Source organism: Camelus dromedarius, chromosome 8 (assembly GCF_036321535.1).
Source record: "Camelus dromedarius isolate mCamDro1 chromosome 8, mCamDro1.pat, whole genome shotgun sequence".
Lineage (NCBI taxonomy): Eukaryota > Metazoa > Chordata > Mammalia > Artiodactyla > Camelidae > Camelus > Camelus dromedarius.
The window spans coordinates 2,560,682-2,588,576 of record NC_087443.1 but is presented as its reverse complement, the minus strand read 5'-3'; the positions used below and the strand labels follow the sequence as shown (position 1 = coordinate 2,588,576).

At 46.7% G+C, this 27,895-nt stretch overlaps 1 protein-coding gene and 1 long non-coding RNA gene across 4 annotated transcripts in view; one reads left to right on the top strand and one right to left on the bottom strand.

Moving 5' to 3' along the window:
* EDARADD (EDAR associated via death domain) overlaps positions 1 to 27,895 on the top strand; it is a 66,252-nt gene that overhangs the window by 6,270 nt on the left and 32,087 nt on the right. The window contains exons 1-4 of one of the 3 annotated variants that reach the window (XM_064487835.1): positions 6,815 to 6,869; positions 17,735 to 17,793; positions 22,116 to 22,155; positions 27,473 to 27,531. In XM_064487835.1, the coding sequence (XP_064343905.1) occupies positions 6,830 to 6,869; positions 17,735 to 17,793; positions 22,116 to 22,155; positions 27,473 to 27,531 (198 nt within the window). In that variant the 5' untranslated portion in view covers positions 6,815 to 6,829. Of the gene's footprint in view, positions 1 to 6,814; positions 6,870 to 7,800; positions 8,014 to 17,734; positions 17,794 to 22,115; positions 22,156 to 27,472; positions 27,532 to 27,895 lie in introns of those variants that run through there. The other 2 variants (XM_064487836.1, XM_064487837.1) reach the window with 2 other exon arrangements.
* On the bottom strand, positions 3,297 to 7,683 carry LOC116155653 (uncharacterized). The gene is made up of 4 exons (XR_010381803.1): positions 7,326 to 7,683; positions 4,948 to 5,121; positions 4,190 to 4,253; positions 3,297 to 3,676 (listed from the first exon to the last, which is right to left on the bottom strand). It is a non-coding gene; the product is annotated as an uncharacterized LOC116155653 (long non-coding RNA).

Here is a 27,895-nt window from a genome sequence, read left to right as displayed (position 1 = left end):
TTTGTCCATGGCTTTGAGTAAATTGACTACACTCTACCTTGGTGAAGTTGTGTTCATATTTCTGGTGCTTGGGTCTCCCTGAGATTTTTGGATCTGTTGGTTTAAGGTTTTCATTAAATTTGGAAAATGTTCAACCATTATTTCTTTAAATTTTTTTTCAGGGGGAGGGTATATCTCAGGCAGTAGAGCGCATGCTTAGCATGGGTGAGGTCCTGTGTTCAATCCTCAGTACCTCCTCTAAAATAAAGAAATAAATAAAACCTAATTACCTCTCTCCCCCACCAAAAAAACTAACTAAATAAATCACTCTTCAAAAAAAATTTTTTTAAAGAATAAAATAAAAATAAGTATTTTTGGTCCCCCTCCCTCTTTGCATTTTAGGGATTTCAGTTACATGTTTATGAGGTGACTTGAAGTTGTCCCACAGTTCTTTTCATTATTTTAAAAAATTACTTTTTATCCCTGAGTTTCATTTTCAATACTTTCAGTTGCTGTGTCTTCAAGTCAGCACTTTTCTTCTGCAGTGTCTTATCGGCTATTCATCCCAGCCAGTGTATTCTTCATCTTAGCTATTATAGTTTTAACCTCTGAAAGTTCTATTTTGTGTTTTAAAAAATATTTCCTGTGTCTCTACTTAGCTTGTTGCACCTGTGGAATACAGCTATGATAAAAGTTTCAACGTCCTTCTCTGTTAATTCTAACCTCTGTTTCAATTATGGGTCAGTTTCAGTCGACTAATTTTTCTCCTTATTATGAACCTGTGTTTTCCTGCTTCTTATAAGCCTAATCATCTTTGTATTCCAGACATTGTACATGTACCTTGGTGGGTACTGGATATTTCTGTATTTCTCTAGTTTACATGTGTATTTCTCGAGCTTCTTGGGAATGCAGCTGCATTATTTGAAGAGTTTTATCCTTTGGGGTCTTGCTTTCAAGATTTTTTAGGTTTAAGGTGGAACTTTAAGATGGGACAGTGCTTGCTTAGATTAGGGATAAATACTGCCCACTACTAAGGCAAAACTCTTCTGTACACTCTACCAAGTGCCCACGAAAGATCAGTTTCCCCCCAGTCTTTGTGGTGGGGACAGGCACTGTTCCGGGCCCTGAACTGAGGAGCAGGTACTGTCCCCTTCAATCCTCTCACGTATTTGCTCTGATCATCCTTTCCCCAGGCTTGGCTCATCTCCAGCGTGAATGCACCTATCAGGAGGTGCTATGCCAAGCAGTCAGGGGGTGTTCCATGATCTCCAGAGGCCTTTCTGTGACGTCTCTACAAGACTCTGTCCTGTAATTTCTAGCTGCCATGGTCTCCTCAGACTTCTGGCTACAACTCTTCAAATTGGGGAGTCCATTGGGCTCTGCTGGGGTTTCCTTTTTCTGCACTGCCACCTGGAAATTCTCTCAAGGCAGGAAAGCTGGAGCAGTGGTAGGAATTACCTTGTTTATATCCCAGCTTTGGGGGATCAAAGTCCTTCTTGGCCTGATACGCTGTTGTTTAAAAGTTGTTGTTTTATATATTTTGTCTGGTTTTTTTGTTGTTGTTGTTATTGCTTCAGACTGGAGGGTAAATCTGCTTCCTCTTACTCTATCTTGGCTACAAGGCAAAGTTGACATGTATCCATTTTTAAAACGTTACATGTTGTTACAGAAAACTGAGAGACTGGTTTGTGTCTACCCCTCATCTTCTGCAACTTGTTTTATTCATTAAAAAATTTTTTAGCTTATTTTTGGTAACTTCTGTAAAATATTCCATCACATGATTGTATTATATCATGTTTATCCAGTCTCCTATTGATGGGCGTTTAGGTTGTTTCTGATCTTTGCTGTTACAAACAATGCTGCGACCAGCAATCTCATGCATGTCTCCCTGTATCACATGTGAGAGAGTTCCTTTAGGGAGGATGCAGAGGTCAAACTGCTCTCCAGGGTGACCATATCAATTTACATTCCTACACTGTATAAAGGCCTGTTTAATATTTTAAATTGGCAGCCTTTTAAGTTTTTGCCAATCTGCTAGTTAATTATTGTTTTAATTTGCATTGCTCTTATTTTTAGAAGGCCAAGAATAGCTTTTCATATTTTTATTGGCCATTTTTGTTTCTTCCAGGAATTATCTGTTTAGTCTTTGCCTAACCTCATATTGAATTATTTTTATCATTTTTTAATTTGTTTGAATAAATGCTTAAAATTTTAGACACTAATCTTTTGTTTAAATACATAAATTTTATTTTATATAATCTATTTATAATTATCAATACAAATAGGTTATAATTAAATTTTATATGTTATAATTCCAACTATAGAATAGAACATTACATATATAATTAATTTCTCTAAGTTTATACCGTTTTATAATTTCCTATTGTCTTATGGCACAGAATTTGAATTTTATCTAGTCAAGTTTTTCAGATTTTCTTTTATGTCTTTTAATTTTTTTGCCTTAAGAAAGCCTTTTGTTACCAAAGTTATTAGGATATTCCCTCTTAATAATTTTAAAATGTTTTATAGTTAGATATTTAATCTATTTAAGCTTATTTTTGTGTATAGAGTGAGGCAGGGATACAAATTGGATTGTTCCTATAAATAGCAAAATAGCCCCAAACTATTTTTGGAACTATCCATCTTTTCACCATTTAACTGTCTCTATTATATAGCAAATTCCAAAAGGATACGTAAGTCTGTATCTTGAAGTTCTTTTCTGTCTCATTAATCCACTTTTACTTTTCTTGCACCAATATTCGCTGTTTTAATTACTGTTGGTTTATAATATCTTGCTATCTTATAAGGCAGATCCCGTCTGGTTTTTTTTTTTTTTTTTTTTAGTTATCTTGAATTTACTCTTCCATGTGAATTTGCAATCAGTTTCATGTTCCAAAAAAACCTTGTTAGTGTGATTGGGTTTGTACTGAATTTTTAAAAATATTATTATTATTATTTTTTTAATGGAGGTACTGGGGATTGAACCCAGGACCTCGTGCATGCTAAGGATGCGGTCTATCACCGAGCTACACCTTCCCTCTGTATTGAATCTTTAGATTAATTAGAGAATCATAACTATCTTTACAGTATTGAGACTTCCAGTCTATTAACCTGGTATAGCTCTCTACGTAGTCAGATTTCTTTTTAAGTTCTTCAGTAAAGCTTTGTAGTTTTTGGTGGTGTTTTTTTACTCAGCTTTATTGACTTTATTCCTAGTTACTTTATAGCTTTCTTTGCTGCTGTAAGTGGGATCCTTTCTGCCCAGTTGGTTATTGTTGGTGTACAAGAAAGCTGTTTGTGTTCCTGGTCCTTTATCTCTCCTCTGAGCTCAATTCGCTGATTAGTTCTACAGGTTGTCAGCAGTCTCACTTGGGTCCACCTTGGTGTCGTAGCGCAGAATAAATTCTAAATGACAAGTTGTTAAATTAATTGCTTTAATGATCGGGGATGCCGTAGATTCCTGTCACCAGTCTGCACCTGCGTCCTGCATTCTCGGCACAAAGCACAGGAAACAATGCTCTCATGTGCTGACTCTGCAGGTTTTAGTGGTCACTGATCACACTGATAACACTCATTCGCTCCTTTCTCCCAAGAGCAAAACAAAACAAAATCTCCTCTAGCTGACTTTCGCTCACTGGGTTTCAGGTTTTCATATATAAAGTTCATCATCTCTTTGATCGGATTTTTCTCTCCGAATCTGGAGCAAGAAATAAATTGTTAAAGATGCTGACTCAGGAAGCAGCTGGAAATGATGCTGGGTATGAGAGCACCTGAAATCAAGGCTTCAGGACACACGAGGGAGTGGGGAGGAGGGACCCCAGGTAGGAGGAGGATTTCTAGAACACAGTGCTCACTGGCCAGCCACACCTTTTCTCCCCAGCTCTCTTCCTCTCCGTGTCTCCCACTCCCCACCTGTGTCAGTTGAAGTGCTTTAGCAAAACACCGCACTGAGCCCCTCTACATGGTGTCATTCCCTGTGTGGGAAACCAAACTCAGCACAGAAACTGTGGTTTCCTAGCTCGTGCATCCTGAGGAGTAGATAATTCAGGGTAGGCTGGTAGCCAGGAGAGATGTAATCTCCTGTATGTAGAAGAGCAGGCATGGCATAAGTGAGCAGTAAAAGAACCTGTGAAAACCCTTCACGCGTAAATAGGTGCACCAGAATGCTGAACAGTATTCAGATCAACAAGAATGGTAAAATTTTACTTACTGAAGTGTTTCAGTCCCTCTGTGAACAGTTCGGGAGCCCATCATTTTTATGCATAGATGTAAATCTACAAGGCAGTGAATTTGTGTGAGACCATGAATGCTTAAAAAGGCAACAAAAGAACATCTTAGAATTTCAGATATGCATTTCCCTCACATTTGGACTAGGATGTAAATTCAACCTTGTAATAAATTATGGGGTATTGTAAAGATTAAATGGTCTCATGGCCTGCATCCTCTCCTCGCCCGAGCCTCTCCTCCACACACCTGCCAGACTAATCCTCTAAAAACACCAATTTTCATATGCCACTTCTCAATACCTAGCTTCCTGGCTTCCTGTTGCTGGAAAATAGTTTCAGATGCTTTCATCTGGCATTCAAGGCTCTCCGTGATGTGGGCCCTCCCAAACACTTCACCTTGCTCATTTCTTCCATCAGGTGCAGGCTGGGCCATTGTGGGCCAGTCATTTAAAGACCCATCTCTCAGCCGTCCCACGGAGGTTGCGCATGTCTCCCAGGCTTGCCCGCTCAGCAGCAGTGTTGGGAAAGGCTGTTGCTGGGTCACATACCAACCCTGAGAGTCAGGAAGCAGGGTGATGGTGCCGCTGTCTAGTCACATGGGTGGTTCTCCAGGTGAAAACTGGGGCGTTACTGTGAGAAGTTACCCAGCAAAACAGAGACCCACTATGACTGCCTTAACCTACTCTAGACAAACTTTACCAAGTGTCTGTTCCAAAAAGGAGCAGACAAACAAGCTTATTACCTCCCAGGTGGGCACCTTCCACCACACACAACTCCCCAGGGGTATATCAAGCCCGGGCAGCTGCGGGACTGTCCCATGCTGGAACGTAAGGCGTCTCCTGTCGTCCTGAATCCGTACGCCACCACGTTCTAACCACGGTTTGCTGGGTTCATTTGTCCACGACGTACACACCCTCTGAAACAAGGAGGCATGTGGTGTGGCAATATAACTGTGTATCTCATGTTACATAAATTTAAGTAACACCCAAAATGATGGAAAACGGACAAAAACAACATATTTCGATGATGGATCAAGTAAACTATGTTTTGAGTTGCTATTTTCCCCTTCTGAAGATAAGGTTTCTGATGATAGTCTTTGTCTGTTTGTGAAGACACAAGACCACCAGTTTTCCCCCTACTTAAGGCTTTAGCCATATTATCATAAACAGAGTTCTCAAGATTTGCCTCAAACCTTCCATAGCAAACTGTCAGCCAGAGGGTGGTCACCACAAAGCCATCTGGCTTCTATACATCTTCAATGCCTTTCTTCCACACATACCTGCCCCCTGGTTTAAGCTTTCATCACTCCAGTTCTACAGCGAAACAGCATTTGCAATCTTTCTGGACCATGCACTCCTAAAACTCAGGGACTTCTCACTTGGTTTCCTAAGGCTTGGCATGTTGTTTGGTGGGTGAGGGGCAGGGGAACAGTTCCAAGAATGCATTAATGAATGCTATCAATCAATCCGTTGATCTAGGCTACACACAAACACTAATAAATATTGGTTTATTTCTTGTAACAAAGGCAGTAGAAGCTTCTTGCAATAGACTAAATGCCAAGGAAAGAATGAAGGCAGAAAGGTAGCTGGTTTATTTGTACCTACTCTAAGACAGGTGCTGATTTAGGTATTTTATAAACACACACACACACACACACACACACACACACAATTTCATTTAGCTTTCACAAACCTGCAAATTTTTACAGACTTGGAGTTTTCATTACCTGGCTAAAGTAACACAAACTCAGGGCGACAGGCCCGTGAGTCAAGTGTAGCACATCTCGCTTTGTGGTTCCTAATCCTCATTTATTGTGATTCGGAGATTCACAATATTTAGGTGCTATTAAGAAAAGTCCAAAATGTCCATTTTAAAGAGTGTTTTAATACTCTTTGGGCAGCAGTAGAAGCAAAAGCAGAAGGCACATAGTGTGACAGCAAATACACTGCCTTCTGGGAACTCCGGTGGATGAGACTTGTTTTTAAACTGGTTTTTTGTAAATTGCAAAAAAAAAAAAAAAAAAGTTCCATTTGCATTACACTTTACAGTTCACAAAGCACATGGGAAAAATGAGGTGATGATGGGTTATGGTTGCAATTCACAGGAAAGGAGATACAAGGAAATGGAATGAAAGAAAATAATAACCTATGCATAGAGCCAATTTTCCTTTAAAAAGTTAACCTTCAAGCGCGTTTTGGCCACCTGTCTTCTATGTGATGTAACAAAGAATGGGCATGACAAAATGGCGAATTCAGGGTTTTGAAAAGCGAACCAGCATTAGAGCCACGTTTGAGTTTGTGTTGTTAACAAGATAGCGCATCTTGATATGTCATTCCTGGCAACCAATGTCAGAAATAGTTTCACCTTCATGAGATGTACAGAAAGAACCACAAAACAAACCTCAAAATGGACGCTAAATACCCTCTAAAAAATTTCCTTTCCTAGAGAAGGCAGACCCAAAGGAAGTTTATCTGCCCGCCCGCAAATTCCCCAGAGAGCTTTCCACCAGAAGGTTGACACCCAGTTTGACCCTCTTCTCTGAGCCTCTTGTTTCTTCCATGTTATACTCCAGAGAATAAGGTGCCAGTGCAGAGGGTGCGGTGGGCCTCAGGACGACTAAGCAGATGGGGGGAGGCACAGAGCAGGCCCCTGATCGCCCAGAGGGTATGTAGACTTTGGCTGCTTTCCTGCATTTTTCAGAGCTGGCTTTTCAGCCAGAGGCTTCTCCTATATGATAAATTGACTAAGAGCTATTACATTATCTATTTCAAATTCCTATCTTTCTGTTCTTCTGTGCGAAGGCAGACATAGATTATTTAAAAACCTTTAAGTCCTATTACATTTAAATTGCCTGTAACCTTTGTATAATAATAGATTTGATTGATGACAAGCTTAAGTTAAAATACAACAATCTTAAATATATTCTTAGTAAACCATTCCAATCTGTGCACAGGAATTGGTATAAGATTAAATTAAATTTTAATTTTAAAAATTAAACCTTAGTTTTTTTTAAAGGACCAACTTGGCTACCCACCGAGGGAGCCCAAAGCTGTTTTTCTAGCGAGCCTGTGAGAGTGTGTGTCAGGCGTCCTCTATTCACTCCCTTTGTGCTGCACTTACCTGGAGGTCACGTAACAACCAATGCCAAAGAAAAATCAAAACAGAAATTATTAGCGTGTGCCATCATGCAGCGGCGTCCTCTGCCTAACATCAGGAAGTTGTTTCAATGTCAGATCGCCGCCAGGCATCTCAGCCCAGGCCCGTGCGCAGGGGAGAGTGGTGTCCTGAGTGAGGGCGGGATGGGGGGGCCGGGAAAGCGACCCGCCGCTGCAGCCGGGCTTGAAGGCTAATAACTGCTCCCAGCCCGTCCTGGGGAGCAGGTCGTGCGAACTTCGTGGCGGGATCTGCCGGCGGGAGCGGGGTTGGCAGGGCGCCAGCGGGGGTGCTGGGGCCCCCCCCAGGCACCCCGCGCCCCGGTCCCGGCCCCGGCCCGCCGCACCCGGGTTCCCGCCCGCGCCTCCGGAGGGGTGACGGGGACGCGCGGGGCAGGGGCTTTGCTAATTGCCAAGCAGGAAGTGCGCGCGGGGAAGAGCGGCGGGGAGCCGGGGAGGGGGAGGCGGAGGAGGCGCGGAGGGAGGAGGGGCGCGCTGAGCCGCCGAGGGCTGCTCGGGACTCGTCGGAACCGCACGACTTCGCATCGCCGCCGTCCCGCTCTCCTCCCGGGTCCCGGAGGCCGCCCGGCCCCGCTCGGGTGCCCGTTGGCCCCACCCCGCCCCCATGGCGTCTGCGGACGACCCTCTGCGCGCAGGTAAGGTGACACCACGCCGCGCCCTCACCTGGAGCGGGGACCGCGGGCCGGGGGCTTGCGAGGGGCCCGCGGCTGCTGCGGGGCAGTCGAGGCCGAGTCCCGAGGGCCGCCCCGGGACCACCCCCAACTCCGGCGCCCGACCCGGGGCCGAAAGGGGGACAGCGGCGGCGTGAGGCTACCCCGGCGAGCGGCTGCTAGTGGCGCCCGCCTCCTGCACCCCCCGCCGTCCCCGCCACCTCCACGCGAGCCTAAGACGCCCCTTCCGTCTTCCCACCCCGTGGCCGCGCTTTGTTCTGGACCCGGGACGCCAGGTTGAAACAAGCCCCTTAAACCTCTCTGCAGAAAAGAACGCAGGGGTGGGTTGTGTCCTCCTGGCTCCCTGTCCCTTTCTCCCCACTCACGTGCCTTCTCATTTCTCCCCTCGCCTCATTTCACTTTCTAACTATTGGTCCGCAAAGCTGTTTTATAAACTAGTGTCCACAAAACCAAGTGGTAGATCCCACCTGTGGGACCCCCCCACCTCCGCAGAGGCCTTTGATCAGAAGGGCCTCAGGTTTTGTCCTTACCGCAGTTCAATACTGCATTTGTACTTGAGGCCAGAATCCGGATTTTAATCTCACTTGAATTTTAAAGTCATAAAATAACTGTGTGTGTACCTGAGACCAGACTCTGGGTTCTTCTTTAGTCTCACTTGATTTTAAACTCTTCCTCAGACTCCATCTCCCTGGAGTTCTGTCCTTGCTCGCCCATAATCTAGACTGATCCTTAGTGAACGTGTGGTGAACACACGAATGACTGAATGGTGTTGCCCAGGAACACACTCGGGCTTTTTCTAGTTTTGTTGAGGCTGGAAAGAGAACCAGACAGGCAGCACCGTGAACACCTTCTAGAGAAACGTGTTCCCTGTTTTACTTCTTGGGCTTGGGCAGGGGGCAGAGCTTGAATGTTTCACTGTTCATTTGGGGCTTGAGCAATGAGGACAAGGATACAGAAAGCATCTGGAGGTGTGTCAGAAGATAGCTAACTTGACATTGTGACGTGTGGGGTCGGCCACAGTTTCCTGGAAATTTTAAAGAAAGATCTAAATTTGTCAAGTGGGGAACGGTAAACATTTTATCCACAGGAGATGGAAAATACAGAGTGTGGCTAGCTTTCCCCTCCCCCATACCCACTGTTTGGAGAAACAGAAGGGGAAATTAAGGGAGAAATCCCCCTCCCCTCCCGCCTCACCCCCACCTCCTCTCCTGAGAACCTGATTGACAATGTGCCAGGAGATGTTAAACTAGATTTTACCAACAGTGCTTTCAGACCCCGTTAAATGTGGTTGGTGGTGGTGGTGCGGGTGGTTTACAAAGATCCTGACAGGGGCCACCAAATGAGGGTAGATATAAAATCTGCTTGGGGCCCACAAAGTCAGCGGCACCAGAGGAAGTGAGGGCTGGGAAACACAGCTTCATTTATAAAAAGCCTCAGTGGGTCAATAGTGATGAGGCCACCAGGGTGGCTCATACGCTCTTAGATGGCGGTAGTCGCACACCAGATCTAGAACTCCGGAGCTGGGACTCAGTCCGCGTGGCCCAGAACAAAGGCATGGGGAACTCCCGGTCCTTGTGGTGTGATGAGAGCCTGAGGTTACTAGGTGTGAGGGTGTCATTCGGAAGGAACCTGTCTCCTTGACTGAAAGAGGTAAAACCCACGCTTGTAGGCAGACTCTCTTTGGCTTCCTCAAAGCAGAGAGAGGCCTCCTACGCAGAAACCTCCCTCTCACTTGCAGAGATGTCGAAGAGCATCTTCGGGCATCTGCACAGTGTCCCCTCGGCCACTGCTGCTCTGGAATTCTGTCAGTAAGATGAGGGCTCCTCCATTAAAAAAAAGACTTAAAAACAACTTCCCCTTTTTAACATCTCACTTTGGTTTTATAACCTCCAGGACACACCACCTACCCCTTCCGTTTCTGTAATGAAGCCACAAGTGCTGTTAATATGTGGAACTCGTTAAACGGATTGCTCATCTCTCCACCCCAGACCCGGTCACCGTACTCTCTCGCCTGATTTCCTGCACTCGTCTCCCGACTGGTATTTTCACACCCACTCTTGCCTTCCACTGACCTGTTCACTAAAAGGTGTCCAGAGGGACCTTTTAAAGACAAATCAGATCCAGTCATCCCTCTACTCAGAAACCTGCATTGACTTTCCAACAAATCCTAAATCCACAAATGGTTCCCATGCTCTGCTTGTGGCTCTCCAGCCATCCCTTCCATCGCTGAGCCTGTTCTGTCTCTTGGTTGGCACTGCAGCCACACTGGCTCCTGTGCTTCCTTGAGAGCCCTGGACCTCCTGCCCCCTGGCCTTTGCACGGGTTGTTTCTGCTGCCTGGAAGGCTCCCTCCTCCCCCCACTCCAGTTACCTCCTGCACGTTATCCTTCAGATTTCAGATCAGAGCTGGTGTAGCTCAAGCTCTGTGTTACACAGTCTTGGTGCACTGTGCTATCATTTCTAGCTGTGACCATTTCATCGAAAGCTCTTTCTCCCATTAGACTGTAAGTTTTTGGACAGAGTGCACGTCTGTTTCAGTGACAGCACACCTCCAACACCTGGCATCGTACCTGGCACATACTAAGCCCTGGCTAAATACCTATCATCTCAATAAATGAATGAAAGGTAGGAGATTTAACCACCTGTGCTTCAAACGTGGACAGAAAAAGCTCTCCCCATGTTGGCATCTTAAGAACTTATCCATCAAGTTAGATGTGTTAACTTAGTTTACCTTGTAAAGGTTAAAAAAAAGATATTTATATATCCACATGCATATAAAAAGGTGGATATATATTATTATACTGTATGAGCTTAAAAAACAACTCTTTACAGGAAGAAAATTTACATTGGAAGGAAAACAGTGTAGACATTTCACTCCATCTCTACCACTAATAAACCTTCTGACATGGAATGAGTCAGAATTGCCTGTTGAATGTGAATAAAATCTGCTTCAAGTTCATACAGACATTCAGGACAGAGACAAAGAAAGAGGCTTTGAACACCCGGAGAGTCGGGGAGGTGGTACAGTTCACTGCTTTGCCACAATGAGCCAAGTGTCCGTGGCCACAGGGCACATCAGCGTACGTGCTGCCTTTGTTCGTTCCCGGGGTCTTGTCTGCAGGGAACCCCGGGGCTGCTCCTTGGAGGCTGGCCCAGGACAGCCCCCTTAGGTGGCCTCTCACCTCCCGGCCGCCCCTCCGAGCCCTCCTGTGCTTAGATGGAGCCCAGGTGGCACCCTGTCCTTCTCACCAACTCCAGGAGCGCTGGGAGCAGAAACCAGGACCGAAGGGGGCACCAGTTGGAGGAGCACCCTTGTTTGAAAAGCCGGACCAGCCAGTTCTTCCTCCACACCCACCAGAGCTGGTGACCTACTGTGGCTTTCCTTCCTCCCTCCCTCCCTCCCTCCCCTCCCTGGGGTTTTCCAACGCCCCTGCGTTTCTTCCCCTCTCTCACATCGCCTGTTTCCTGAGTTTCCTTCTCTCTCACCAAGAGTTCTCCTCCTCTTTCGCACCCTCGGTTCGCCTCTTCCCTCCCCCGCACCTTCCCGCGCCCTCTTCAGTTTGACCCCCTCAGCTTGGCCTCCCTCCAGAGAAGCCGCTCTAGGAATGGCCCTTCTGGATCCCCAGTCCTTTCTCAGCTGCTTCGGCCCTGCTCCGTTGTGAGGGCAATGGAGAGGGCTGCGGCCATGGACAGAGGAGGGAAAGCCGCCCTGGGGCTTGTGTGGTCCTCGGCATGGTTAGAACATCAGCGGTGGTGAGCACAGCTGGAGGCCCGAAGGGACGCTCCAGTACAAAAATCACAACAAATGAAAAAAGTAAATGAGCTCTGAGATTGCAAGTTCAAAGAACTGCCTTCAGTTCTTCACTGAAAAGCACAAAGGCCCCAGTCTTCTGGCCCCTGATGCTCAGGAAAGCCTGGAAGCCCCAGCACACGTCCCTCTTTGTTTCTCCGAAACGACATCTTTAGAGGCGATCTTTGAACTTCCTTTGAGAAACTGTGTTGGGGAACTGTTGGTCGTTATGTAGTGTGACTCACGAAGGGAGATGTCAGAGCGTGAGGTGCTGCCCTTGGGCGACTCCCCCTGGTCTGTGCTGGGTCGTCACGGATCATTCTTCGCGGAGAGGCTGCCGGATGCAACGCTCAGCCTCTGGGGCTCCTGGGGATTCGGCTTCGGGAGCCAAAGAAAGCTGGGTCTTGGAGTGTGTGATGGGTGGGTGAGATTTTGCATTCAGAGTGGACGCTGGAATGATGAAAGCTTTGGACATCGGGTGAGTGGGTTTTGCACATGAGAGAGGACAGGAATTTGGGGGGCCAGAGAGTGGACTGTCATGGATTGAACTGTGTCCCTCCTCAGGTTTTGTTGGCATCCCAACCCCAGGTACCTCAGAACGTGACCTTACTTGGGGCTGGAGTCTTTACAGAAGCAGTCAGGTTTTAATGAGGTCATTGGAGTGGGCTCTGCTGCAGTGTGCCCAGTGCCTGTATAAGAAGGGAAATTTGGGCACAGAGATTACCCCCAGGAGAGTCCCTCAGGTGGTCAGTGCACTCGGAAGGTAGTGGCAACAGGCAGATTTTGAAGTCAGGAAGTCCCAGATCCGAATTCTGGCTCTTCCCACACCCTGTGACCCTGGGCACTCAGGATGTACGGGGGAGACACTGGCTCCTTCTCAGAGGCACTGTACGGATGAGCGGGCTGTGTGTGAACCTGGCCGCGCAGCAGGCACCAGGGCAGCGGGACTCTCGTGTGGCTGAGGTGGAGGTGCTGTGACCTGGGCCCCTGGGGTCGGCGGGACCTTAGGCCCCTGCTTCCCACCACTCATGGACTCTCACAGCTGGAAGGGCACGTGGAGGCCCTCCGTTCACCCTGGAAGAGCACAGGTCGGGGCCTGCGGCCTAAAGAAGCGAGTGACAGCAGCCCGCCTCGACTGCTCTCACCTGGGTCCTCCGGGAGCCACCAGGTGCCCCTCCAGCGGCTGCGCAGCTTCATTTCACCATGGGCTCTCATGCCTTTGGAGGAACTCTCCAGAAGATGCTCATGTGACTTAAGCATCATTCTCAGTGCCATCAGTGAGACCTGCTTTGGTCAGTTACCAGCTAATTTCGAGGATCGAGGCCTGGTTTCAAGTCTCTGAGCCAGGACAGTGAGGCAGCTTTGGGACAGTAGAGTGACAGCCAGGAGCAGGAGGAGGGTCCCCACCGGCCCCCAGCCTAGTGGCTGGTCTTGTCACCTTGGAGCTCTCCTGGCCCCCTTCCTGTTTTGGCTCCTATGTGCCTCATCTCCCATCTGGTGTCAGAGCCTGGCTGGGAGGCCCAGCCTGCTGTTACCTGGAGCTGCAAAAGTCAACTTTTTAAACCTTCTAAGTAAACCATTTGACTTTATACTTAATAATATTATAAACATGCGGCCCCAAGAGCTCTCAGAAACACTTTAGGACAACTGCTGACATCCAGACCAGTCTCAAAGAACCAGGATCAGCCCCTCTCTAAGTAATCTTCACCTCCACACCGTGAGAACGAAGGGAGATCTGCGCGCACTGTCCCCACGACCAGGGACAAGCTCACCGGGCGCTGCCACGCGCCCGGGCCCGAGAGCCGATTTGGCAGAAGCACGGAGGGAAGAACTTCGTCAGAGGCTGACAGAATTTGAATGAAGATGATAAGAGAGCTGGAAGTGCTCCTGAACGAGTTCCAGACCTGTCGCCTTGCCCGAAGGCCCTCCCACCTCGCTGTGCAGCTTCAGAAAGCACACAGCCTAGACTCTCCACGCCCTCCCCATCTTAAGGTCCATTTATTCCCAGAGATTTCCGACCAAAGAGTGAGACTTCGGGCCTCCAAGTGCTTGTTGTCAGCTGCCTGTATCTTCCCGTTCACCCCATAACCCACCTAGGTGTGCTCAGTTATATCACAGATTCTCTGGGGGAGTCTTTCCCCAGCCTGGCCAGACCAGAGGGACTATCAGCTGGATGTGGGAACCAGCCACCTGGACCCTCTCCTGTACCAGAGGAAGGGCCTGAAGCTGGGAACACTCACGCCAGTCATCCAAGGTCACACCGCTAGGCTCATTCAGGGTCAGACCGCTGGCTCTCAGTGGTCTGGTGGCCTCTTCCCAAGCCCAGTTCTCCTCCCTCCAGATGCCGTGTTTGCGTCCTCACTGCTGCTTTTGGTGAAATTCTGCCTTTCCCAGCTGTCTCCTCCACTTTCCTCCTCTCTGTCTTGTTCTTCCTCCTTCCTCGCTCACTAGCGTTTCTGTAGGAACGCGGCCTGGCTTGTCATTGCCCGAGTGGGTGGTGTCTGCACAGGGTGCTGATTCCTGCTAAAACCCCGCACCCCGGGTGGAGGTCATCTTTTAAAGCACAGTCATCCAGATTCACTTCAGTGGAAATGAAATTGTTGAGACTAGGCTGTGACAGGAGGGAAGAAGGAACTTGAGGCTACTTAGAGGTGGCTTCTGCTACCCTCTCCCCAGGCAGAAACCAGAATGTGAGAATGGAAAGGAAAAAGCAGAAAACCGAATGCAGGTTTCTGGCTGGACCTGTTTGAAGTCCTCTCATGTGTCACATTCTTTCTCATCTCAAGGCCTTCAGCTATGCTGTTCCCTCTGCCTAGAATGCTTTTCCCTCCCTGACTCCTTCTCCTGGCTAACTTCAACTCAACATTCCAGACTCTTCTCTACCCGCTCCTGCCTGCCCACCATGCACCCCAGGAAGGGCATGTGTCCCTCCCAGGTGTTTCCGTGTAACTCTGCATTTCCACATCTTCACATCAAGTGCTCTGCGTTCTGACTAACTGCCTGTTCCTCGGGCAGCAGGAGTTCTGTAAGCTCAGGGCGGAGTCGTCAACACAAGTTGTTCTTATTTTCTTTATTTCTGTTTAAATCTGAGTCTAAGTCTGTCAGCCACTGGGCTGGCAGGAAATGCTGTTTCAATCCGAATGGGGCCCTGGCCCCCTCCTTAGGGTCACACGGGAATCTGAGAGGATGACGTGGTGCTGGGAAAACCAAGGAGGGGCCCTGAATTTTCTGTGCATCGGGGTCGGCATTGATGTCCTTCTCGTCCAAGCCTGAGAAGACTTTGAGATCCAGCAGCCCTCTGTTTCTGTGCCAGCAGCAGTCACGGTTTCTGTGCTGGGGCCGGGAACCCTGGGCCCCAGGGCGCCAGCACCCTCGGTGCGTTCCCTGTTGTGCTCTTGCCACCTCTGGGCTCTGCCGAGGGCCAGGGCGCAGTCCCCACTGATGGAGCTGCTGGTGTCTGTCCCTGGAAAAATCTCTCTCCATCTCCCTCCACCCAGGCCGCCTCCTTTAATCTCTCCAGTGACTGTAGGCTGTCATAAATAAATAAAGAGGTGCTCCCTTCACACAACCTCTCCTTTGGTCCATGCCTGTGGGGAGAGAAGCGTGAACAGCCCAGACGCTCAGATGGGAAACATCTAGGGGGAACAAACAAAGTATCTCCATAAATTGCCTGTCATGCTTGTTTGGATCCTGCAAGGCGTTCCCAGGACCTCGTGCCTGGTCCGCAGCATGTACTTAATGAGGATTTGCTGGAAAGAAATGGAAGTTGAACCTTGACTGGCCCACAGTTGCCACTTAGGGTTTTGCAGGTTGTACACTGCGCAAATTCAGAGGCGCCCACTCAGACAGGTGTGGTTATTGAGTAAGACAGTTTTCTGGCAGGTGTTCGATAAAGTGTCTTGGAAAGGGGAAACTTTTTTCCTATTTTGTAAAAATTCATAAAATCTAGTGGTGGCGTGTACCTTTTTCTGCATTTTGTCATTAAATTCCTAAAATGTAACAAGTGGCAAAACAGAAGAAGCAAAATACTGAGAAATCAGAATCACTTCTTGTTTGATAAAGATACTGTGCAGTATTTTTGACTATTAATTCACGAGAAATATATCCAGAAGCTTGATATTTTAAAATGATACAAGTGAGTTGCTGAAGAGTAGGAAATGAGGAAAGAAGCAGATGTCAGAGTTAAATCCTTGCTGCTCAAAGTTATAATCCAATCCAGTATGCAAAGGGTCATTGATATCACGTGTGCATAATTTGTAGTTATTTGTAACTCCAAGTATTTGTAGATATTTCTAAGTAAACTGTTATACTTCTGTTATTTCTACTTGCTTTTTTTCTTTTTGAATTTTTAGTTGACTTTATTCTTTTAGAGCAGTTTCATGTCCACAGCAGAATTGAGCAGAAAATACAGAGTTCACACACAGCCCTCCCCACCCACACATACATACTCCCCTACCCTCAACATCCCTCATCAGTGTGGCCTATTAGTACAATTGATGAACCCACATGGACACATTATTATCAACCAGAGTCCATAGTTTACATTAGGGCTCACTCTTGATGTTGTATATTCCATGGGTTTTGACAAATGCATAATGACATATAGACACACTATAGTATTATGCAGAATAATTTCCTTGCCCTAAAAATCCCTTGTGCTCCATCTGTTCACCCCTCCCTCCCTCCCTCTCCCCAAACCCCTGGAAACCACGATCTTTTTATTGTTTCTGTAGCTGTGCCTTTTCCAGAAGGTCCTTTGGTTGGAATCATACAGTTTGTAGCCTTTTCGGACTGGCTTCTTTCATTTAGTAATAGGTCTTTTAAGTTTCTTCCATGTCTTTCATGGCTTGATAGATCTTTTTTTTTTTTTACTGCACTTATATTTTGAAAATTTATGTATATGTACTGTTCATTGTTTCTAAGAACGTTTAGAGCTTTAGCTTTTTAAACTCACATAGTTATCAAAGTAATAAATCCAACCACAAAATAAGAATTAATTCAAAAAGATACATACACCCTGCTATTAACAGCAACATTATTTATAATTGTCAAGACATGGAAGCATCCTAAGTGCACATCAGTAGTTGAATAGATAATGAAGATGCAGTGTGTACACACACACACACACACACACACACACACACACACACGTATGTGATGGAATACAACTCACCCATAAAAAAGGATATTTTATCATTTGTGGCCCTTCATTCACTTTTTTTTTTCACTTCAAAAACCAATATTTTATAACTGGCAGAGACATTTCCGTTACATCAAAAACAACAAAATACCTTGAAGTAAACTCAATTTCTATTTGCTTTTAAAAAGCATTTGATACTAGCTGAGGAATGAAGATTTTGGTCTTGATGAAGAATTTTAGGCAATAGCTAACAGGCAGACCTGGTACTTTGTGGGTGTGGTAGAGGTGCTATCTTCTGGTAACTGTAAAAATCGCAGGTCCCTTTGTAGCCCTGAGATGGAGGACGGCTGCTGATTTTTTTTAAGTGTAGTGTATTTGTCTTAATCACTTTCTTGATGCAGTCAGAACCTATTCTGTCTTAATTTTGTCTCCACTAATGATTGAAGGTATTTCTCTAAACTCACTGGGGTAAGCTTGTATCCATATGAACGCTGTGATCAAAGGACACATTTGTGCTTTTGTTTTTTTAGTTTAAAAATTTTTTTTAATTTTTTTACTTAAGCAACTATTTTATCTCAGTTTTTGTGTTTTTGAGGGGGAAGGTGGTTGGTGATTAGGCTTACTTATTTTTAATGGCGGTCCTGGGAATTGAACCCAGGACCTCGTGCATGCGAAGTACACGCTCTACTGCTGAGCTCTGCCCTCCCCCCGTGCTTTTAAATTAAAGAAAATGCTCTCCGTTTGTTTTCTTGACAGATCACTTGGCAAAGGAGCCAGTGGAAGACACAGACCCTAGCACCATATCCCTTAACATGGTAGGTTACAAGTTTTACATTAATAGTGATGACTCTTGTTTTTCCTTTTTTCCCTTTGTTATTTCTTTACATTTTCATTACTTGGTATTTACATGAAGATCAGAAACCGTAAATTAAGGTCTCCCAAGATACATTTTTCACGATACTTCCCTGTGACATAATAAACTTTGCGTTTCTCCAGGCTAAAAATGGTATTAGGCTGTGTTCTCGTTTCGCATACATCAGAGGTGACCTTCTGAGAGTGCGTGAGGTCTTTATCTCCTTGTCTACTTACTATGTTTAATTACCCCTTCTTCAGGAATCAAAATATCTACCTTGAGGTGGAAGGAAAAAATGTAGGACCACCTTCCAGTAGTGGAGGGTTGCCTGTATGTCAGATGGGCACACAATGGATGTACCTCTCACCACGTTTAATCCCTGCAGCCATCCTGTGAGGTAGTCACTGCCCACTTTACCGATGAAAAACTGAGGCACGGAGTGGGCTAATTTGCCCAACCTGAAAGCAGCCCAGGTGGGATTCGAGCCCAGCAGCTGGCTCCAGACCCCTGCCCCGGCCTCCCGTAACCACTCTGTGGCAAGTCTGCTGCTTTAAAAGATTTCACACACATCGTTTTCATCCTGCAAATAACCTGTGAGCTGGTAGGCCAGGTGTCTTCTTCCCCATTCTGCAGGTGAAGAAATGGCAGTTACCTGATTCGTATACGGTCACCCAGACAGAAGCCCTGCTCTCTTAACGTGTTACCGCTCCTCACTTATGACCAAATGCGTGCCTTTGACAACATCACACGTTTACTAGGCGTGCAGTGTGAGATATACCCCTTTCTTCAAAGTGCTTGGAGGGTGTGATCTCCTGAGTCATGAACAGTTTGGACTCATTTAGGTAGCATGGCAGAAAAGACACTTGATATCATTCAGTTCAGTGTCTCTAAGTCTTTGGAAGTTCCCAAGGCACCTCAGTGTCTTGAAGACCTGAGATGTTTGTTTTCACAGCTTTTGTTTGGCCCCGGCACAGTTTGATAAGTGTGGACAATGTCAGTTGCAAGCTTTGAGACACTGGGGAAGTGAACATGAAAAAATTCCATCTCCTAACTCGCTTAAAAGCAGAGTGCAAAGTGACCCTGTGGTTTCTGATCCCCTCCAGTGTGGTCCATTACAGAGCTGTGGGTTCCAGCAAGCGGTACTCAGCTCGCCCCTCCCATGACCTGACCTGTGATGGTCTCGAGGCTGGCTCATGACCTTGACCCCCCGGGCTCCCACCTCATTGCTCACCTTGGGTCCTGGCCACTCCTCCACGCTGCTGGGACAAGGAGGTTTTCCTGCAGCTTCTCTGCATTGATTTTGGGGAGTTGCCCTGACAAAGTCCCCACAAACAGAGTGGCTTCAGCAACGAAATGTATTGTCTCACTGCTCTGGAGGCCAGAAGCCCGAAGTCAAGGTGTCCGCGGGCCTGTGCTCCTCTGAGACCTGCGGGGGAGAATCCTGTCACGTCCTCCAGCCTCCAGTGCGTGCTGGCAGGTCTTGGCACCCCTGGCCTGTAGCTGCCCCACTCCGTTGTCTGCCATTGTTGGCACATGGCTGCCTTCTCCCTGTGTGTCTGTCTCGGTGTCTCCTCTCTTACAAGGATGTCTGTCCTGTGAATTAAGGGCCCAGCCTGCCCCAGTGTGACCTCATCTTACCTCTTTTACCTATAGTGACCCTGTTCCGGTGAGCGCCCATTCTGAGGTCCTGGGGGTTAGGACTCCAACATCTCTTTTGGGGGGACATATTTCACCCCATGGCCTTCCTGCTGCCTTCAGGGTTAAGTGTGCAGTCCTTGATGTGGCAGATGAGGGCCTCCATGACCTTGTCTCAACATGCCTTTGGTGAGCCAGTCGTGTGTAACAGCCTGCTGCTCCCCAGACGCCCCGCGTCCTCTTACCGTCGCAGGATACCGTCGCAGGATACCGATCGCACCGGCCCCTCCCTGTGAACTCCGGGGCCTCCTGCCGTCTTAGTCCAAGCATTCTGTATCTAGGAAGCCTTCCCTGCCCTACCCTGGGACCTTCGAGTGCTCCTCGCTCTGTAGCCCAGTCCTGACTTTTGTCACACCGTGTGGGGATTGTTTGCTTCCCTGACTTCCTGCAGGGCTGTGCTGACCATCTTCCCCCGTGCAGAGGGCACAAAGCAGGCAGACTTCCCGAGATCCTGAAACGGCACTCCTTCTCAGCCCCCTCACTTCCCTTCGAGGCTCTTCCAAGAAAACTGGCTCCATTATTTCGTGTCCAACCTTGTCTTCCTTTCCCACCTCCAACAGGCATCTCTGCATGACCTGCCTTCCACCTTCGCTCCCACACCTGCCATGCCACTCTTCCAGCCACCTGGCCTGGCCCCGGTATGTCTGCTGTCTGCAGCTGCCAAGCCCCTTCAGTCAGCCGAGTCCTGGGCATCCTCTAGGCTGAGCTCAGATGTCAGGCTTTCCAGGAAACCTGCTCTTGTTCATTCACACAGACCAAACTGAGTCAAAATCTGGGAGGCCATGGTCATAGTCCCTGCTCTTGAAACACTCAGTGAAGCTGAGGAAATAGATGAGTGCTTTGAAAAGAGACTGATAAGTGTGACAGTACAGGTGTGTTCTTCCGGCTCTGGGGAGCACAGTGTGGAGAAGGATTTAGTCTGGGAGAAATTTGTTTGACTTAAGTTCTCTGTGATTGACGATTGATTTCTTTCATGGAAAGGGGTTGGAGGCTTCCAGAGGTTCCGAAACTTTCCTGACCAGCTCCAAAAAAACTTCAAGGAAAGGCACTTAAAACAGAGTCCTTGGTTCTACATTTGTTTCTGTTTCTCCTCTGTCAAAGGAAGACATTGATGAGACCTGCAGGAGAGTTGGAAGGTGTAGCTTTGTTTGGGCTGGAGGACCCTGGACCCAGAGGCCCAGATGCTGTGAATGGTGGCACTGAGCTGGGTTAGAGGACAGACTGGGGAGACTGGGTGCATCTCCACTCCCCTCACTGTATAATCTGAGGTAGAACTTTCCAGAACTTTAGAAACCTGTGTGTTTTTTAGTACCAACAGAGAGATGTGTGACTATAAGAGCATTTGCTATTTTGAAGTCCCTGTAATAGTGCTGCCCTCAACTAAAGCACTGGGGAATTCTGCATAACTGTGCACGATGGGTGACTAATATGTAGATCTTCATGCAATTAATGGGAGAGTCACATTTTGAATCCTGTCCTAGTCAACCCAGGACAGAGCTCTCCAATAGTGAGAACATGTGCTCGTTGACCCAAATGAATGACACAGAAATGGTGAAAGAAGTGGGTCTGTCCCCAGAATTCACGAACACAAATGTTCCTCGATTTTAAGCTGAAGTTGGTAGATAGAGGGAATAGCACTGCATACCCTGTGACCCAGCAGCCCCACTGCTGGGCATGTGTCTGGAGGGAGCTCTAACTCAGAAAGACACCTGCACCCCTGTGTTCACAGCAGCACTATGTACAACAGCCAAGACACGATAACAACCTAAATGTCCATCGACAGGTGGCTGGATAAAGACTCTGTGGTATATCTATACTATGGAATACTACTCAGCCATAAAAAAGGATAAAATAATGCCATTTGCAGCAACATGGATGGACCTGGAGATGATCATACTAAGTGAAGTCAGACAGACAGACAAAGATAGATATCATATGTTATCAATTATATGTGGAATCTAAAAAAAAAATGACAGAAATGAATTTATGTACAAAACAGAAACAAACTCATAGACATAGAAAACAAACTTATTGTTACCTTGTGGGTAAAGAGGTAGGAAGGGATAAATTGGGAGTTTGAGATTTGCAGATGTTAACCACTTTATATAAAAATAGGTTAAAAACCCCCAATTTCTTCTGTATAGCACAGGGAACTATATTCAATATCTTATAGTAACCTATAATGAAAAAAAAATGAAAAGGAATATATGTCTGTATAGGTATGACTGAAACATTGTGCTGTGTGCCAGAAGTTGATGCAACACTGTAAACTGACTATACTTCAATTTAAAAAAAAAGAGAAAGAATAGCACTGCAGAAAAGAGAGGAAGTGTGGTTTAGTGGTCAGATCTGAAGGCTTGTTCTGGTTCATATTCCAGCATTAACTCCTCATCAACCTTGGTTTCACTTCTATAAATTGACAATAAAAACAAGCAATGAGGCAGGCCTGTTGATAAATCTAGGGCTGAAAACTTACAAGGTTTTAAGGTAAAATCATGGCTTTCCCAGCTCAAAGCTTTCTTTTCATGTTGATCTTATAATTGACTGCGGTGTTTAAAAATAACTCTCCTCTTTTGTTGGTTTCTACAGTCAGACAAATATCCCATTCAAGATACGGGACTCCCTAAAGGTACGTACATTTAATCTAACAACTTGAACTTGTGATTATTTTCGTATCTTGAACAAAGCCCTAGTCAGAGTAATTTTTCAGATTTTAAAATTGTAAAACAGAAACATACTGATAATTTAGTGCATGACTTGGTGACTACCTCAGGTATGAGTTTTCTTATTAAAATCTAGAAATTATTTTATAACAGATTATACATTAAATTCCTATGGGGTTCTTAACATGCATAAAATGAAGGAGACCTCGGTGGTGGGTTGCAAGTGACAGAAATGTAACTCAAGTTAGTTGTAAATGGTAGGGGGCACTTAGTGGCTTAGCGTCCTGAGGTGTGGCTAATTCTAAGCGTTTAAGTGATGTCTCCAGCCCAATCTCTCTCTCTCTCGTGGTTCTGTCTTCTGTGTTGGCTCCATTCTCGGGCAGACTTTCCCCACGTGGCGGGAAAGATGGTCTCTGACACCCCCAGCTTCACTTGGTGCTGCTCAAGACGGTGGAGACAGGGAACCTTTCCCCCAGCACACATGGCGCACTTTGCGGGGCAGTTGGCTGGGTGGCCATCCCTGAGCCAGCTGCTGCTGTCAGGTGGGTGGATGGCTGAGCAGGTCTGAGCCCGGAGGCTGGGTGAGCGGGGAGGTGGAAGGCTAGGGCTCAGCTGTGCCCAAACCCAGGAAGGAGGGTTCTGTTACCAGTCCAGGGGCAAGGGATACTTGTCAGTCCCCAGAGCAAAAAAGAGCCACCTTTTATGATCCACAGATGAATGTCTCAGGCTGGGGGCAGGCCACAGAGGCCTCAGCCTTTCCTGCTTTCCGTGGGAAGTCTGCAAGGCCGGATCTAGTATGAGACCAAGCTGCTGGTTGTCACACTGGAGCACTTGCCTTGGGCTCTGCTGACAACCCAGGGAAGAGGCAGGGGTAGGGGGAGAGCGGAGCAATCAGGTCTGATCCACTTTAGAGATAGCTGGTGGCCTCCGGTTTCCTGGATGGGGTGGGCTTCCTGGCACCCACGGCTGTGGGTTTCCCCAGCAGTCCTTCTGGTGATGCCCTCACCAGGCCTCCCGCCTGATGGGTCAGAAGGGAGCTCCCAGCCAGGGCCCACCTGTGGTTGAGTCCCCCCTCCGTCAGTGCCTGCTCACCAGACCGTCTCCAGGCTCCCTAAAATGACCTCATGAGGATTTCATTCCTCTTGCCTCGGTCCATGTCCCCAGAATGGTGTAGGAAAAGAGGCAGAAGGCCAGTTGTGAGCCCCAGTTCTGGCTGTAGGGCAGGCTTCCCCACAAGCGCCTTTCCCCCTTTCCCCTGTCATTTCCTGGAGGACTTCTCAGTGTCCTGAGTTCCCTAAGCTGGGCTGGTCTAGGTCAACAAGAAGGTGGAAGGTGCAAGCCAGGCCACCAGGTCAGATGGGAGGCCGTCTCGGGCAGTGTTCCTTGGACTTCAGGGTGCAGAATCATCTGGGGGGCTAGTTTAAAGTGCAGATTCTGGGCTCCCCTACTCCAAAATCTTGATGCAGTGGGTCTGGGGTCAGGGCCAGAAACCCGTGTTTTAATGCATACTTGCGTGGTTGGGATGCAGGCCTCCACTTGAGAGCCTGCCTACGAAGCTTTGAGAATTTGGCACACCTGCCAACAGACGTGTAGAAGTGAACCGAGCTCCCACCGGACCGCTGACCCTGAGAGCCCTCAGCAGGTGACTTCCCACCCCAGGGCCTCAGTGTCCTGTCTGCAGTGCACGGAGGACACTATTAGCGCCCGCCTCCCAGGGTGACTGTGAGAATTCAGTGAAACGAGTCTGGAGTGGAGACTGGTGCACATGAGCATCAGACAGGGGTGGGGGGAAATCTGGCAGAAGAGCTGTGAAAAGTCAGGGTCGGGGCTGCTGGAAGCTTTCGTAGCAGAGGGGCAAACGTGGAACCGTTTCAGGCAGCGAGCCTGGGAGTGCATCGTCACGCTTTGATCTGCCTCAAGATCTTCTCTGTCACCTTGCACGTGATTTCTGGTTTTAAAAGAAGAAGATGGTTGCTTAGCAGCCTGGTAATCCCGCAGCTGTACTATTGGGTTTCTCCTAGAATTAGAGTGTTGGAAACCTTAATTAAAACGGTGACGCGTTGATGAGTAATGGGACTGCCAAAACGGTACTCCACGTCTGTCTTCTGTCTTTATTCACGGGGAAGAGGGTTATGAAGCGCCTAATTTCTTACCTCCAGGAAATACATCATCGTATATGTAAAAAACCATGTCCAGAAGTTTGGAGACTTATTCCACTGTTTGCATTCGATACTATAATCATTTTCTATCTGTAGTATTTCTTTAAAAACATACCATAATGGAGCCAGTATCATCATTAAATGTTTATGATAATTTTCTCATTGAAGTGTTTTTTTTTTTTTTAGGGAAAGAAAATCTGTATGCATTAGTGAAGAGACTAATTTATAGATTAAAAGTAAATGTAATCTAGTTACATGAAGTAGAATCTCAGACTCTGACATTTAAGTGACTTCTAAGGGGGCCTGCTTAGAGGAGGAGTACTTTGTAATTAGCTTGAACAATTTCCATGTGATTCAGAAGTCTTCAAAATATTTCCTTAGGCAGACCAGCACATTTCACAAAATCTTTATTATAATTCTAGTATATTCCTACTTCACTCATGGACAGTCTAAAGCTATTCCTTAACACAGTCCAAACCAGAGTGGTTCTGAATAATGTGGTTTTACTATAAATCAGCTGTGGGAATCTGGTGTAATTTCAGTGACCGGCATGTTTTTGAGGTGAAACGTGTTATTCCACCTGTTTTGTCATAGGAGCCTCCATCTCCCCTGATTTTAGAGATGTCAGGGGCTTCACTCCGTCAGGCTTCTGTTCCGATAGGTGGCCACTGAGATTCTGCAGGCACTAAGCTCAGGACTAATTTAAGATCAGGGTTTATTTTATGTCACAGAATCTCGATATCTCCTAGAAACTGCTAGCTTGAGTGTTCTGAAGGGAATGTGACACTTCGCATTTTGAGGGAAAAATGTCTTTGGAAAAAAGAAATCTGATTTTTGAGCCACTATTCCTAGTGAAGGGAAATTGCACATAAATACATCATAAATCAATCAAGATTTTATCTTCATTTTCTCTGGTATTACTGCTTTTTTATTGTTCAAAAAATTATATAGCAAATATGAAGTTAGAGAGAAATAAAGTAGTAGACTGATTTTACTGTTAATGTTGAGGAATTTGAACTGAAGCGTGGGTGATACTTGGAACAATTTGTTAACTAAATGTTGAAGTAGTAGTTCAGTTTGAAAAAGTTAGAAGAGAATCAAGGACTCAGGAAATAAGTAACGTAATTCGGAAGTACAAACGCCTGCCCCAAACAAGCAAGCCAGTCACTATGTTGTATTTTACATGATTTCTCACCTCGCCTGACTGATGGTATTTTGCTAATAGGTTTCCTTGTTCTAACATGAAGCTACACCCCTTCCCCACCTGCATGACTTGATGTGTCCTGGGCCCCCTCATTCTACAAACTCAGTGCCTCCCACCCAACCTTGCCCGAGACTCTTGGCAATCCCCTGTTACAGCAAACCCCAGATCAACCCCCTCCCCCAAATTATGACAGGAACACAAAGCGACCATTCTGCAGGGTTTTTTCCCTTTGGTGGGGAGTGGAGGGGAAGGAGAGGGACACGACCATAGGAGTGTTTGGGGGACCGTATGAGAAAAGTTGCTGCTTTTATAATTTAAGTTAACATATTGGGAAATAAAAAGCCCCACCTCTACAGAAATGCTGGGTTGGTCATTACGACGGGAGGCATTGTGGGAACTGGTATGGCTGCACCCACATGTCCATTCCTTTTGCTGTGAAGAGCCACGCTTTAGAGGGCATCTGAATTCCATGGGGTGCTTGGTAGGCGTCAGGTTGCTGGGGTCCCCGAGATTCCAATTCAGGATGTCTGGAGGGGAGCGCAGGAATCTGCACTGTTAGCAGGCAGCCCCAGGGATTCTGATGGAAGAGAGCCGGGACCGCAGCTTGAGACACACACGCCTCAGCAGGGTCTCTGCTGGTCCAGCTCGCAGAGAGAACAGTCTCAGTCAGAGACCACGCTTTTAGTTTAACTTTCTCAGACAACACAACTGAGGGAAAATGTCCTTTCCTCCAGTCAGTATTGTGTAGGAGGCAATGAACACAGCTCCTTATGTGAGCAAACCTATCAAACCAGCATGTAGTAGGTCAACAAATGGTAATGAACGTAAAAAATAAATAGGTGAATCAATCAGTCATTCAGTCTTAACTTCTGAACTGTAAGTTAAATGGTTCTCCATTCAAGGCTTCGTAACTCCAAACATTTACACGACACTAAACGTTTCTTTCAGAACATACCGTATTTCTGTCAGCTCTCAAATTTTAGAGTGCGACATTGAATTCTGTGGTTGAAGATTAAAATCTGATGGAACAAAATCCATTTTTAAAACATTTGTGCCATCTTCACCACAAGCTGGGGAGCTGTGACGTTAACACATAAGTGAGATAACCTAGGGATGGAATTTCCTTCCTAGCAGTTAATTCTGAAAGGTGTTAAACACTTCACTGACCTGTCATGTTCCTTTGACTGTTGCTGGCAGTCCGCACTCTAACAATAATACCCAAAGGGTTTTGGTGTGACTTTTAGGAGGGCGAGCTGTGAAGACGAGTGCAGTCCCACTCTGCTCTCTGAAAGGCTCAGTGAGCAGTCAGAACAGCAGTGAGCACATGGAGTCTGATGTCACGTTAATCAGAGGGAATGCGTTTTGACCTCCCCCTGCTCACCCCATTGGCGAGGGAGGGGTGCTGCCCTGGGGTCGTGGGGATGGCCACACACAGGGCTCCTGACACTGGACAGAGGAGGTTGACAGCGGCTTACAAGTCTGTGTACCCACAGCCTGAGGGAGGAGGACACTGCACTCTATGCAGGGTCACCTGGGGTTGCACTTGCAAACAGAATGGACAACCAGGGGCTGTAGGTGACAAGCGTTGTCCTATCAAGAGGGGTCTGATGGCCCCAGGTTCCCAAGGAAGAATGTGATTGGCTTGTCTGAGTAATTCAGGGGTCTGGCAAGGAACTGAAATCCACCGCTCCCGGATCAGCGGGGACTGTGCCAAGTCCCTTGATAAGACACGTTGTTCAGCTGGGGTTGTGTCCTTGGGGCAGAGCAGGGAGAGGTGCAGCTGGGCTGTCCAGGCCCTCCTGGGTTTTCCGGATGTCAAGGCACATATACTGAGTCACAATATTGAGTCTTAACTTTGGCCTTACGCCCCGGAGTATGGGCTGTCTTCATCAAGCTTTGTGTCTTTTTTTTTTCCCCTAGCCAAGGACTGTGATCCAATTACTTTGAACTGCCCGACAAATTCTGACGTGCAACACCAGGTAGGAATAATTTCAGTTATATTTTTACCCTTATTTTGTCTTCTAGAGCTTTACAAATAAAGAGTGAAGAACAGAATTGTCAGGTAATAAGTGTGGAAGTGATCTTTAAGCATCCCAGTAATATGGCATGTCTATACAAATTCTGTTACTTTTAGTGAGTGTGGTAGCTTTAATCCATTCTTTGAAATAAATATTTATCCATATGCCCCAAACAGAACATCCGTGTAATTGAGTTACAAAGAAGAGCGGCTTTCTTTTACATGTAGTTGGTTTGCTGTGGGTGGGAACATTTTTTTTTTAAGCCACAACAGAACTGGATAGTTTTTAATAACATTTTTGTAATGTTTTATAAAACTTTTACTTT